This window comes from Ambystoma mexicanum, chromosome 6q, assembly GCF_040938575.1.
Source record: "Ambystoma mexicanum isolate Mex_15411 chromosome 6q, UKY_AmexF1_1, whole genome shotgun sequence".
NCBI lineage: Eukaryota > Metazoa > Chordata > Amphibia > Caudata > Ambystomatidae > Ambystoma > Ambystoma mexicanum.
Genome location: NC_090937.1, coordinates 1,340,397,564 through 1,340,411,906, shown reverse-complemented (window position 1 = coordinate 1,340,411,906; position 14,343 = coordinate 1,340,397,564). Strand labels below are relative to the sequence as shown.

At 43.4% G+C, this 14,343-nt stretch overlaps 1 protein-coding gene across 2 annotated transcripts in view; it reads right to left on the bottom strand.

Annotated features, from left to right (window-relative positions):
* Positions 1-14,343, bottom strand: part of SLC2A9 (solute carrier family 2 member 9) — a 2,089,749-nt gene that overhangs the window by 381,722 nt on the left and 1,693,684 nt on the right. For both annotated transcript variants that reach the window (XM_069631955.1, XM_069631956.1), the window contains exon 11: positions 9,612-9,687. In XM_069631955.1, the coding sequence (XP_069488056.1) occupies positions 9,612-9,687 (76 nt within the window). The remainder of the gene's footprint in view (positions 1-9,611; positions 9,688-14,343) is intronic.

Here is a 14,343-nt window from a genome sequence, read left to right as displayed (position 1 = left end):
GATCCCATATTTCACGTCTGGTTGTGGCTGCATGTTGCTTGGATGTGTGTTTGGGTCAGGTGTGGGCCTTATGTACTCCAACTGAGTGGATTGGGTGCACTGTGACTTGATTTCCATCACCTGTATGCATTTACCTCCACTTTCTAGGCGGAGTTAACTGCACTGTGTTTTTGGCTGAATTACCACCAATTTTCAGCTGTATTTCCACTTGTAATACAGTGGAAACACCATTTTTGTTTCTGGTGCTAATTCTGCTGGTAGAATTAGCCCTGGTGCTAATTTCACCAGATCTCAGTGGTAATTCTGCCGGTGGTAATTCCGCTGAGGCTAATTCCGTCGGTTGAATAAGCACCAATTTTCTGGGAAGTACAATCCAGAAGTTTTGTAAAAGTGGCTGTAATTCACTTACTGGAACTGTATCTAGTTACCGATCGAGCCGTAATGAGGCCCAGTATTCGCTCCATCTTAGAAAATGGGTGGAATAGTAAATATTTGTGACATCAGAAGCAGAGGCAGTGGACACACTAAGGTGTTCCGTTTCCTTGCCAGCACCAGGATCTGAATTGCTTATTGGCACCTTGGAAAGGGTATTCAGCTAATCAGATGGCTGGAATAGCATGGAAAAATACACATTCTCTGCCTGCTGTTTCCAGCCACCCGAGACCCCTTCCCAAGTGACACTATCTTTTTTTTTGTTTTTAATGTGAGGAACTCTCTCCCTGATTTCTTCCCACCCTCAAAACAAACCATAACCCTTCAACACCCCATCTGTCCCCACTTACCTGATGGACCAGAGCTTTCTTCTCTAGTCCCGGCATTCCATTTTTCGAGTAAATGAATAGTTTATTTTCTCATGTTTCTTTCGCTGTGTAAAGATCCTCGCGTGGTTCAGAGACTAAGACAAAGAGCCAACCCAACTGGTCATGCATGAAAGTAATAAACAAGCATTATTATTGTTTGTTATTTGCTATTTATTTTTATTTTTTATTTATTAAGCACTTTTGGTTACATTTAAAACCATTTTACACTATTACGTAAGCAACAGATTAAAAGACACAATCCAAGTCATGAATCTTCAAACATGGTACTCCATAGGTTGTTAAAAATAAACAAAAAATGTCATACCATAAAATGTCATTTAAAAAAAGTTCTTTGGACAGCAAATTGGAGGCATTGTAATTAAAAATGGCATTAAAAGGGCACAATCAGCATTATCGACCTACGGAACCAAAGTCAGTTTCTTGGCCGGCCTTTGCCAAACATGAAAGTCTGACGCTGCTGTTGTCAGAGATTCAGCGCCAAAATTGATCAGGTGTGTGGGAACGGCCTTCACCATAGGATTTGCTGTACTCATTGTTCAAGGCCACACAGTGCATGTACTCTTTGAAAGACTCTTTGAGTGTGGCACCACCTGACCCAGTAGAGAAGGAACCTATGAGTTGTCATAGTACATCTAGCCTGTTTGTTATTTATAACGTGCTTCATGCCTGTCTCCTCCACCTTCTAAGCACTTTACTGATAGAACCAGTGCTGCAGGTATTCGAAACGAGTGCGGGAAAAGAATGGGGAAATCCCATCGAAAACCAATTTGTACATCAGGCCCGAAGTCTCCAAGACTTGCGGCATTTACTTGTTAGAGGAAACTTCTGTCTTTCTTCACCATCCTGCCTAATGAGACATTGACAGTTGCAAGAAAAATGTTTAACCAAGTGTGCTTATTAACAATGATAAACAGATTAATCCGTTTAACACTTCACAACGTCTCTTAAATGTTTATTTATTTACGTTAAATGTATTTATTGGGTATTTATAATATGGTATGATGTGGCATTTATGAAGCACCTGTACACAAGTGTTTTTAGGCGCCTATACAGCAAAAGGTGTTTCAAGGCGCAACAAGACAAGGAAGGAGGGGGGGAACAGGGATGAAGAAGAACAAAAATGGTTCTACTAGGCCTTGTGTCATTCGGATTGTGCAAGTGCAGTAAGAAGAAGTGCCAGGGAGTGGGGAGGAGCCAAATCCACTAATGCTAGCGAGGGAAGGAAGTGCATGTACGAGTGAAGAGCATGCAAGTGCTGAGGTGGGAGAGAAGGGGGAAAGGGACCCTGAGTTAGGCGAGTGGTAAGGGAGGCAAGTTGGACAAGTGCCAGGGGAGTGCAGAGAGTGCAGGGGGATGAAGGTCCACATTCTAGGTGCGAAGATGCGGCTGGATGGGCTGAAAAGGGGTGAAGGCACAGCAAGGCTACTGCAGAGGGAGGGAGCACAGAAGGGCAAGTGGGGGGTGTCTTGGGAGACCAAGATGTGGGGGTAGACTGGGCGAGGAGGGCCTGGGGCCTTGTATGAATCAGAAGGAACCAGGTATCCAGTCAGAAAGCTGCAGAGGGGGACATTAGCTGGGGTGAGGGAGAGGGAGAGGGAAGGAATAAGAGAAAAGTCGGGTTTTAAGAAGCTTTCAGAACAGATCCAGCTCAAGTCTGAGATGAGCAGGGAGGCCATTCCAGATGGAGGCTCCTGCAGAAGAGATAGATATACCCACCACTCTCTGCTTGGAAAAGCATCTGATCTGCAGAGTTGGAGTTGGAAGACCAAAGGGCTCTAGAAGGGAAGTCTTTTGGGAGAGAGAGTTTGATCTAGTGGGGTCCCAGGCCTCAGACGGCCTTGAGGATGATGCCGAGGGTCTTAAGCGTGATCCTCACAGCAACCAGGAGTGAGTGGGGAGATTTTAGGGCTGGAGAGATGAGATGAGGCCAATGATAAATCTCAGTCCTTTTCTGGATTAGTTGAAGGGGATGAAGGAAGGGTTTAGGCAGGTTGAGGAATAGGCTGTTGCAGTACGACAGCTCAGAGAGGACCAGAGTTCTGGAGACATTGTGTTTCTGGGGGAAGGTGAGGAAAGGGAGAATGCCTCTGAGGAGGTGCAGCTAAAAGTGGGCCTTCTTGGCAAGGTCGGTGATGTGAGGAGAGAAGGAGAGAGAGGAGTCGAAGATGATACCAAGGTGTTTTGCCTCACAAGAGGGTGAGGGGCTCTGGTCCAAGGAGGGTGGCCAGAGAGTCGGAGTAAAGGAGTGAGTTGGGGTCCCAACAAAAAATATATCTGTGTTACTGGCATTAAGGCAGATATCATTAGCAGCACACCATGCCTGAATAGCAGTCAGACAAGTAAGAATGCGAGAGGAAGAAGAGGGGCATTGGAGGGAAGCTTGAAGGAGAGCTGCATGTCATGCGCAATAACACTGGAAGTGAGGATAGAAGGTGGAGATTAAATGGAGGGGCAAGGTAGATGTTGAAGAGCCACGGCAAGAGGATAGAGCCTTGAGGGAGGCCACATGTGAAAAGTGTGATGGGGGAGAAAAAAGGGAAAACACTGGACCCACTTGTACCTGGAATGGTCGGTCATAGAGAGGAAGGAGGTCAAACAGGAGGTCAAACAGTGCAGTGCCACGTCTGTAATGCAAAGGGTATCACAAGCCCAATTTATAAGGGTGGCATGATTGACCATGTCAAATGCAGAGGAAAGATCAAGAAGGATGAGCATGGAAGGAGAGTTGGAATCAAGAATTGAGAGCAAGTCTTCATGGGTATCAGTAGTGCAGTTTCCATGCCTCTGGCTGCTCTGAAGCTGGACTGGTGGTTGTGGAAACACCAACAGATTCAGTGTGGTGGATCAGCTGGGAGAAGACCAGTTCCTCCAAGAGTTTTCCCAGGAAGTGGGTAATGGAGATAGGGCAGTATTTAGCCGGGTAGTAGGGGTCGGTAGAAGTCTTTTTGAGAAGAGGGTGCAGACGGGAGTGCTTGAGGGCTAGCGGGAAGGAGCCAGTTGCAATGGAGTGATTGCAGAAATCAGCCAGGGCTGGAGCAAGGGAGGCAATGTTGTCCTTGATACTTATGGAGGAGCAGGGAAGGACCTGTTTGGAAGAAACGTTCATAGAGAGGACTTGTCAAGAGACCTCATCTGGTGATATGGGTGAGAAAGAGGAGAGTAGGAGGGAAGAGGAGAGGGGGGCCAAGGGACCCCTGAAAGTGGGTTATGGAGAAGGGAGGGGTGTAGAGGAGAGTGAGGACAGGATGTCCTAAGTTTTGGTTATGAATTGAGAGGCCAGAACAGTGCCGGGGGTTAGGGATTGCTTAGGAGAAGTGGAGACTGCAGTAGGATTGGCAACTTCCTTTGCAGATTGTGAACAGTTCAGCCATGTTGTTAGTGGTCCCAGAGATGCAGGCCTGGATATAGGCCTTCTTCTGTGAGTTAATGGAGAGTCTGTATTGCCTTTGGAGCAGGTGGCAGACCATTCTGCTTGTAGGAAGGGCTCGAAGCCTGCCACTTCCACTCAGCAGCTCTGCACTTGCGTTTCAGGGAGGCTACGTTGGAATCATACCAGGTGTTGCACTTGGTGATAGGCTTCATGCAGATCCTCATTTATTTATTTAATTTGTATAGCACAGAACAAGCCCTCAGGGCGCTGGAAAGAACCAGTTACATATAGCCGAGAGGCACAGATATACACATTCACATGGTCAAAGACATTCAGTAAAATAAACCAGACCATTGTGTAATTTATCAGGTTAAGAAGTTGAACTTAGTTGATGACCCATGTTTTGAAGGCTTTAAGGAAGGCCCAGTATGAGTCCTCCGCTCTTTGTCCAGGAGGGAGGGAATTCCATTGCTTTGCAACAATGACAGGAAATCTTGACCCCCCATACATTTTGAAAGCTGAGCACTTAGTGTTCAGTTTTTTTAACACGGCTGAGTGACCAATGACGAGAAGTTCAGTTTTCTCATCATTGAGACAGAGACAGAGGGTTGGCTTTGATAATGGCATAGGTAGAGCTTAGAGTGGTTGTATCTTCTGTGTACGAGCCAGTGAGGGGGAGTAGAATGTGTGTGTCATCTGTGTAGTTCATGTAGGTTATACCAAGGGAGTCCAGGAGGTCGAAGAGGGGCTTGGTAAATATGTTGTGGAGAGTAGGCGAGACACAAGACCCTTGGGATACTCAACAGGTGAATTGGGTGGGCCCTGCAAAGGCATTGCTGGAGAATACTTTCATTATTCTGTCTTCTAGGAAGGAGGCAATCCAAGAGGAGGCTTCGGGGGAGAATGAGGCTGAGTGGGTGAGGTGGAGACATAATAGCTTGCTGTCAACTAGGTCAAAAGCTGCAGACAAATCTAATAGGAGTACTAAGGCAGGTTTCCCTTCATCTCTAATCGCGTCCATCTGGGTTTTAAGTCAAGAAGAGCTGGACTCTGTTCCAAGCCCTGGGCAGAAGCCTGATTGTTTGACTCCCAGGAGCTCGTTAACTTTGAGATGGCGTTGAATTTGGACATAAGCTGCTCTAGCGAGTATTTTTAACAGAAAGGGGACCATCATGATAGGTCGGTAATTTTAAGGAGAGGCTGGGTTGCATGTTTTTTTTTATAGAGTTAAAAAAGCCTGTTGAGAAGGATGAGTTGATGACAGTCATGATAAATGGTGCCAGTGCTTTGGCACAGTGTTTGATTAATGGGGGCTGGGCAAACATCGCCTTTCCATCTAGACAACTTTAGGCCTTTTACGATGTGAAGGGTTTCTGGAATGGTGATTTTGTTAAAGATGAAAAGTGGGGCACTAGGCGAGTTGGTTGTGGGAGCGAGGGTGGCCTTCAGACTGGTATGAGAGAACTTCGGGCTTGTTTTATTGGCAAGAATTATTTTCTGGAGCATATCAATGTTTTGCAACATGGCATTTTGTATACTGTTGCACTAGGCAGGGTCTTTGGTTGTTGTGGAAGCAGGGGGGTCAGGGGCAAGGATGTCCAGAGTGTTGGAAATGGAGAGGTGAAGGCAAAGAAGCAAAACAAGAAAAAACAGCACACTCTAAAGATTGATTTTAAACAAACGAGCACACACAAACATTTAAGTGGGCCCTCTCCAACATGTTTTCCAGAAAGGCTCATTTTAGTTTCCTTGAGTCAACCTGTAGATAAATCAAACTAATATTGATTAAGGTTGATTAATATGTTCAGTCACAGTAATTATTATATGAGAACATAATTGATACTGCCAAACACATTGATAATAGATGGGTGGCTATGTGAGAAGAGAACAACAGGATATGACAACGGACCCTGTTTATGCAGTGAAAATGTTCAGAACTTTTTTTTCCTTCCTTGGTGTGTGTGTGTTTATGTTGTGTTGGTTTCACTGGTTTTGCAGAAAGTGATGGACAGTGGGACAAAAACAGTGGGACAAAAAACAGCTCCCTTATGTTGAAAGTTAAATCGGTGGGATACTTTCACAAGTTATGGCTTTGCAAGTAGTTCACCATGCCACAATCTACTCCCTGGAGCTACTCAGCCAACCACACTCACTAACACTGTAAATGATCTCCTTTACTCCTTATATCCTCTACCATGTGTGGATTATTGTAATGCTCTCCTATGTGGGGCAAGTAAAGCCAACATCCTTGAACTCCAAAAAGTACAAAATAAAGCTATCCGCATCATCTTCCACATTAAATATTCAGAACCAATTACTGCCGCTAGGGAAAAACTACACTGGCTTCCTGTTGAGGCCCGAATTCGGTTTAAGCTTCTTACCATCTGTCACAAATGCGTCTTTGGGACCGCACCAATCTATCTGAAGGATGGTATAAGTGTTTACCAACCCGTAAGAAGACTCAGATCAGCGGAAGATCTCTTACTAGTCCAACATCGTGTGAAACGATCCTGCGGGCTTGCAGAGCATTTCATATCCAAGGCACTAAGGCCTGGAATGCGTTACTGGCTACATTGCGTAAGACCGAGGATCTATTCGCTTTTACGAAACAGTTGAAGACCTATCTCTTCCATTAGTACTTCTCTCTTTTTATAGGTAGCCTCCATGTTCTGTCTCTCGGCGCCTGGATGCCTACGGGCTTTGGCATGGTATAAGATAAAATAACATAAAATAATATAACATTTACATCACTGTGTGTACAGGGTTCACTGTCATATCCTATCTGTCTCTTCTCACAGAGATTGTTTGGCTATACACAGAAACATAGGAGCAATGGGATGGTGGCCACCTATGGGAAGGGTGACCAGATTTACAAATTAAAACATCAGGACAAGTCAATAACATAGAGTTAGGACCACCCACCTCCCCCAAATCCAAACATCGCCCCTTCCTCTCTTCCCCCCTTGGATCCAACAGTATTTGCATCACTGCTCCTGCATACACAGTGTGTGGTTTTGACTGTGAATTTAAGGCTGGCAATAACAACAGAGTTTTGGCTCTGATTGAAATTACAGGCTTTGCTAAGAAAAATATTTTCCAGCTAGCCTCTGTGGTGCATTCAGTTAATTCGTGTGGCTGATACTTGAAAGGTTGTGGGTTCGAATCCAGCGTGCAAAAGTGCGACTGCATAATTCTGGGTCGGAACAGGCAAAAGCGAGATGCCTGGTCACCCTCCTTAAGAGCAGTGATAGTGATACCATGGGACCATTGAGGTTTCCATACGAATCCACAGCTAATCTATCTAAAGGAATTGATGATACTTTCCTGTCTGTTTCCATATAAGATAATACACTATCTTGCTGTAATATGTACTTTTAAAACTGTCGTTTTCAGCTTACAATGTAACATTCATCAATAGCTGCATGTGTGCAAGAGAACCTGCTGTAGGGCTAGCTCTGCCGGTTGTCAGTGGGCATATGTAAATTTGTCTATGCATGTCTGAACGTCACACATCCCTGCCAATGTTCATCATTACATATTTTCAAGCAGTTGGGATATTTCCTTTCTCTCTGAGCTCACACGTATTTACCCTTTATGTCAGGCTTCTTTGACTTGGACAGCGTGGGAATTGTATTTATGTTCAAATGCAAAAGTTGCAGACCTCAATCTCTGTCAGCATCCACACACTCCTCTTCTAAAATCCAAACTCTCAAGTGCAGGCTACCTATGCATTGCAGCCAGAATGCCACAAGCATCATCTCACTGTGACTGTGGTTGCAGAGGATGGGAAACAACTCAGATGTGCTCCATGTTTCCATGGTACACAACCAAACCCTCAGTTCCTCAAGGTAACCATGTCGGTAGAAATCACTCTTTCCTCAGCGGATTCTGAACAGCAACTCTACTCTGAATACAGATTTTTGATTACTCTGGACAAGTGATGCAGGACATGTGCACACTGACAACCACAAACCACTGTCATTCTTAGAAGTCAAGCAGAAAACACTACAATATAAACATTTGGTGTTAAAGAACAATGACGTCGACCTAATTGAGAAGAATGGATAACTCAACTGCTTTTACCGGTTAAATTCTCTCTACTTGGTACACTGCATGTTGCCCTTGCTGTTTCAAAATGGAGCCCAACAGGCTAAGACGCAAACTATGTTACAGTCAGGCTATCATGTGGGGTTCACCCGATCCCTAGTGGTGTCAAACAGGAACATTACAATATTGCTGACAAGTGTTCTACCAAAAACTTCTAAACAGCAAGATTCAGGTGGCCATGATTTGCCTGCACATGTAAAATTGACCAGTGGATCACAGGATGAAAAGGAGAAACACATCTCCTTGCTAACCAGAAAAATTAATTCTAAGACACCCTACTTTATCTGCCAAACCAAGATCCGGGAGAGCAAAGCTGACCATTGGTCCATCAGAATCCATGTCCAGGCCTATAGGACACTCAGGACCACGCCTCAAGTGACCCAACAAAATAACCTCACTTTCAGGAGAACCATGGAAACCAGACCGTGTGAGAAAGAATTCCATGTATTATCGCAGAGTGGAGGGCCGTTTTCCCCCCATACTTTTGTAGACGCAGGGACCCTATTAGAAGCAGATACCCTGATGCCACAGAATACTGGCATTCAAAACATGCTGAAGAGAGCTATCTTGCAATCAGTCTCCATAGGCAGGAGACTCCCATTGGAGACGATGGTAGTGCCACTGCTCAAGCGCTACGAAGTCGACATGACAGAACTCAATACAACTGTAAAGAAATGCATACAAAACATCACAATACCTAAAAGCAGCAATGCTTTCTACTGGCCATATAGAAAATACTATAGGATTACAGTGGACCTTAAAGGTCTAAAAAAGCAGTTTTTACTTTGAAATGAATGGACACGAAGTACACTGTACACTGTCCATATAATTACATAAGCATTATTCCATGGAAAACAAAACGCATGGCATATTCTTGCAGGAAGAACGTATTCGTATCAACACGATGAAGACGGCAATACACATGTATGACTTGTATATCTGTGGGTTGAACAACATTACATAAAACACGTCTTTATTATTGTGTATTACCCGTACCTCACTGAAAGGTGTCTCTTCTACTATTGATGCACTTAGTGCCGAATGTCAGAGACAACATTGTTGTATGTTTCCAAACTAGCAATTTGGAAGGAGGTGAGAAACACCCAATACGTGCTCTTTATAAATGTCAAACCGACAAACAAAGCGGGGAAATAAGGCATGTTGTTTCCAAATTGGGCATCATGTCCTCTAAAACATGACTTTCGTGTTATTGCTTCCGTGGTAGTGCTTAAGAGGGCATGGAAGGTTGACGTTTGGTATTTGAGTAGAACACTGGCGCTGAAGAAGACATTTGAATATAACCAACTTCTTACCTGGCCCCAGACAGAACGATGCTATTACCAGGAGAATGACGACAATGCTCAAATAAGGGATCCACGGTGCACGATTCTGCAAAATAAATGTGTGAGAATTCAACATTAACATTTCCCAAACAAAGCAGTGCAGCAATGCAGGCTTACGTGCTGATTTACTCCTGAAGGAGAGTGTTCTATGCGCTCAGCGAGGTACAAGCTTAGAGCTATCTATCTTTGCCATAAGACCTTTATTCATTTTGTACCACCCTCTTTTTCCCCTGAAGACGGCATCGAGTAATGTAATGATGGATTATTGGGGGTTATATACTGCAAGTGTTGCCTTTCTCATGGTGTCCTGGATCTTGAGAGTCTGCAGGAGAAAGGGCTGGGCATGGCTAGTTGGGGCAGAGGAAGTTGTGCAAGATTGCTTTGGAGGTGTGAGGATGTATGCAGGTCGTAAGCAAATGGACTCTGCGTGTGGAATAAGCATCAATGTGTGTTTGACATATAGTCAAAAAGCTTGTGGCTTGGACGTATCCTGAGGGTCTCTGGTGTGGCTGTGATAGTCTGTGATGTTTTTATGAGATGATCTGCGTGAGTTCATTGCATTCCGTATCTGCGCTTCATGGTGGTTCGGGGCATTGTATTTCGTGTTTTTAGGTATGTTCAATATGGTCCGTACGTTTGCTCAACTTTACTTTGGGTGGGACAGTAGGAGCGCACATAAACCATGACCATCTTCTCAAGCATTCATAAGGCACAAGCCACAGTATTTACCAGACATTTGTTCTCTCTCTTGAGAAAGATACATTATAATAAATGGTCTTGATTTTCTTTTTTACCCCTGTTCGAATTACTCTGACTATGCAAGTATGGAAGTGTTACTCTACAAACCTATCAATTAGACCTCTATGGATTTTGGGTAGGCAAGTGTCATGCTCAGCCTCTTCTAATTCTGAAGTGCTTACATTACCCAATAAAGGGAGAACAGCATTCCAGTTTCTTTGGAATTCTACCTGTCTATTCCACAGACTTGCTGTGACTGTTCACATTGCAACTGACACCTGCCTGGCTATATGTAGCTGGTCTGGTGGGCTCCCACTCAGAGTGAGTAACACTAATCATATTGTCTTTACATGCTGGACTTATCTTACTTTGTATGACCTGTACCTGTACCCTCTGTTATCGACACAGAGGTTTACAATCTGGACTGATGCAAGTCTCCTTCCAACAACACTGTGGTGTAACCTGGATTCTGGCGATCATGTGTACACCCCCATCACCCCCAAAACAGTAATGGCAAGTTCGGTGGCTATGTTCTTTTCATATTTCGCTTATCTGTTTACTGTGCACTTATTCAAGAACCCTGTGCTGATATGTGATTACAATAAACTGGCGGGTGACATTATGCATTCATTGATGCTCTGGTTACTAATAGTATTTACTCAAAAAAGCAATATAGCAAAACAAGGGCAAAACAGCACATTATGGATCCAGGCAGACACTTAGGTGGCATTTGACCTCTAAAAATTAGATCATGTTGCCAAGTGTTTCTGGAGCTGGTTTCATATTAGCTCCAGGGAAGACAAGTCAGATAGTTGTATGTTGCATGATTCACACCATAGCAATAGGAAAGCGTATGTCACGAACTATTCAGAATGATAGGTTTGCTGAAAACATGCAATTGGATATTATGCGCAATGAGCAAAACTAGAAAGCGATGGAACAGATACACACAGAGGGTACAGATCAAACAAAGTAAGATAAGTCCAGATTCTCAAAATCAAAACATTTGTACATCTCAGTGTGCCATATTTATTCAATGAACAAAAAACAAAACATTTGCTTTGCCCAGCAATTCGTACATAGTGTGAAAGAAGTAGTGCAGATAATGACGCAAATAATGGAGCATCTGACACAATGCACACATTACAGGTGCATCTATTAGATAAGCACAAAATAAGCAAAAAGGCATCAACACACATGACTGCATCAACAAGTGTACACTGTGTCACATGCATCAACAATGTGTGCAACTTCCCTGAAAAACACAGGAAAATCAAGGATAGTAATCAGTCTCCACATAGCAAATACCTGCAGCCATGCAATGTGAAGAACCAGCCACACATTCAGAGACATTTACAGCCTGGAGACAGTATTAAAAACATGATTGAGGGAAAGAGGGTGATAAGGACCATTATGCTAAGTACTTCACACAGGAGAAGTTGGATGATGTGGTGATTTACATGACGGACCATGAAGACTCCCTCAGCAAACTGCTCTGGCAAAGAGCCAGCCTTGATGTTAAAAATTCCCTATGTGATGAGCTCACCCAAAATGTCAATGCCCTTGGGGATGTGGTACACCATGCCAAGAAACAAAGAAGTAGCTCAGAGACATGAGGATACGTACCAAAGAAAGGGTAGCATAGCAGACACGCCAGTGCCATAGGTGGGAGGCCCATCAGTCGAGACTGCTCTCGCGCCAGTGAAGGAGCATGTAGCTGGCATGCTGCACACCTTAGTGGCATAATTCATTGGTGTACCTGACACTGACACATTAGCATTAGGTGAGACCCAACATTACAGGGAAGTGTTCATGTACACATCTGTTTGCTCTTGCAATGTGCAGAGGAGAGGGGAGTAAAGTCTAAACAGCCAATGAAAGCGGACGACATAGTATGCAGTGTATCTTGAAAATGATAACTGAACCCCTTTGCCATCCCTACATGTCCTGACTAAAACCCACGTAGACTTCAGAGAAGTGAATATCTACCTGTACATCAAGAATTCATAAGTATTATCCCAAAACATTCAATGGCACATGGACATCAATTTCATTAGTGCAATGGAGAGAGGTGTGTGAGGGTCTGTCTTAAATAAAGGTATACTTGATATTGAGGTGGCAATGCTGTATGTCCACTGGTTATGGGCATTCATGTCCATCCCTTCTATAATTTGGCTTGACTGCCTCCTCGTTGCTATAGGACTTATGTATCTCTCAAGGCCACTCTGAGGTGGCAGGTGGTAGAAAGCTTGGTACGTAGGTTTGGTGGTCATTCGGTTGAGGGCCTTCGAGAGGTAAATATCATGTGCATCACCCCCTGTATCCTGTATGGGTTGGAAACCCTTCCTGAGAAACATGTGAACTGGCTAGACACTTTAGAGGGGACATTATTGAGATCCTTACTTGCTCTTCCGGTGAAGCCATCAGTAGCAGCCCTCAGACTGGAATTGGGAGCTACTTCGCAGACCACTATGTGGAAGATGGAATGATGTGTTTTTTTCTGAAGATACTGGAGGCAGGTCGGACACCAGTCTCGGCAAGCATATTACCTCAATTTGATGAGCATTCACGATTTAGGTCAGACAATGCTGCATACAGGGACCTGACTAATATTGTCCCATCTCATGTTGAGGCTATTGGACTTAAAATAGATGAACTTGAGAAATTTGGTTACTTTTTACAGCAATTGAGTCATTAAATTGAGATCGAGTCAAGTCTACAGCTAGCCAAACCACAAAAAGAGGCGTTTGAAGCTATTTGAGAAAAATCTGCACACAGTCTTTGCAGCGTTTTATACTACGCCTGTGCCTTAACCTCCTCCCAGTATATGACCACACTGGAGCGTGGGAAAACATCCCCCATGATCAAAGGCTCTGTCACCTTTGTAACATCAAAATTGAAACCAGACGACATACACTAACCAGTTGCACTGCCATGCATGAGTATTACTTGAATTATATCCTCGGATCAATTGTGGGCCCTGTAATGTCAGCGGAATTCCTGGTTATTGTAGCCGCTGCATCACATGTATGGGGAAGGAGAACGCCAAAATTACACACTAAAATAAAAGATGAAACTGCCTGTGTATCATGAATTGAATTAAATAATGGTATGAAATGTGCTGTTTGATATTAGCATAGGAATGTCACACAATGGTGATGTATTAGATGTGGACAGTGTAGAGGATGAGATTGTGTTTTACTTTTGTTTTATTGTTACATTTGTTGTACTAGGATGTATATTGATGTACATATGTTATGTTTTATACATTTTGTATGCAAAAGTCTAGATATGTTAGCTGTATGCATTCGATAAAAAAGGTCTATTTATTAATAAAAATAGAAAAACTTGACATTTTAAATATCAACAAAGTTATGCATCCATGAAATTCCAATGTGAATGATGAAAAAAAGCTCAATACACTAGTCACCTCAGGTTTCAATTCTGCAGGTATAGAAATACAGACTTTTGTAACACCCACATCATCACATGTATCTATACATTTCATTCACTTTGAAAGCGCATGTTCCATGGATTGAAACATGCACAAGATTCCAAGATTAATCTTTCATTTGTCAAAAACAAATTAATTAAAAACATCTCTGCCTGCCTAATTCTCTCTACTTCTCCTTTGTTGAAAATAAATACCACCGCCCTTACTCAATAGACATGTCAGAATTTCAACAGCATTCTTGAAAATTCAATTGCAACAAGCTACAGCACTTTCCTGCATGTAAATTGACTGTAGATAGCAAAATGTTTGTTCAACATATCTGCGGGCATAATTCCCTACAGTCGTGTTGCTATTTAATTACATTGTAAGAGTGGAGTTTTTGCACTTTCAAAGTACAACTTAGAAAGTGTGAAAATGAGTATTGAATAATCACTGGGGCTCATTATAAGTATGCCAGTCCGGAAACAACGGTGCCGGTAAGCTTACTGGCACCGTTGTTTCCAGACCAGC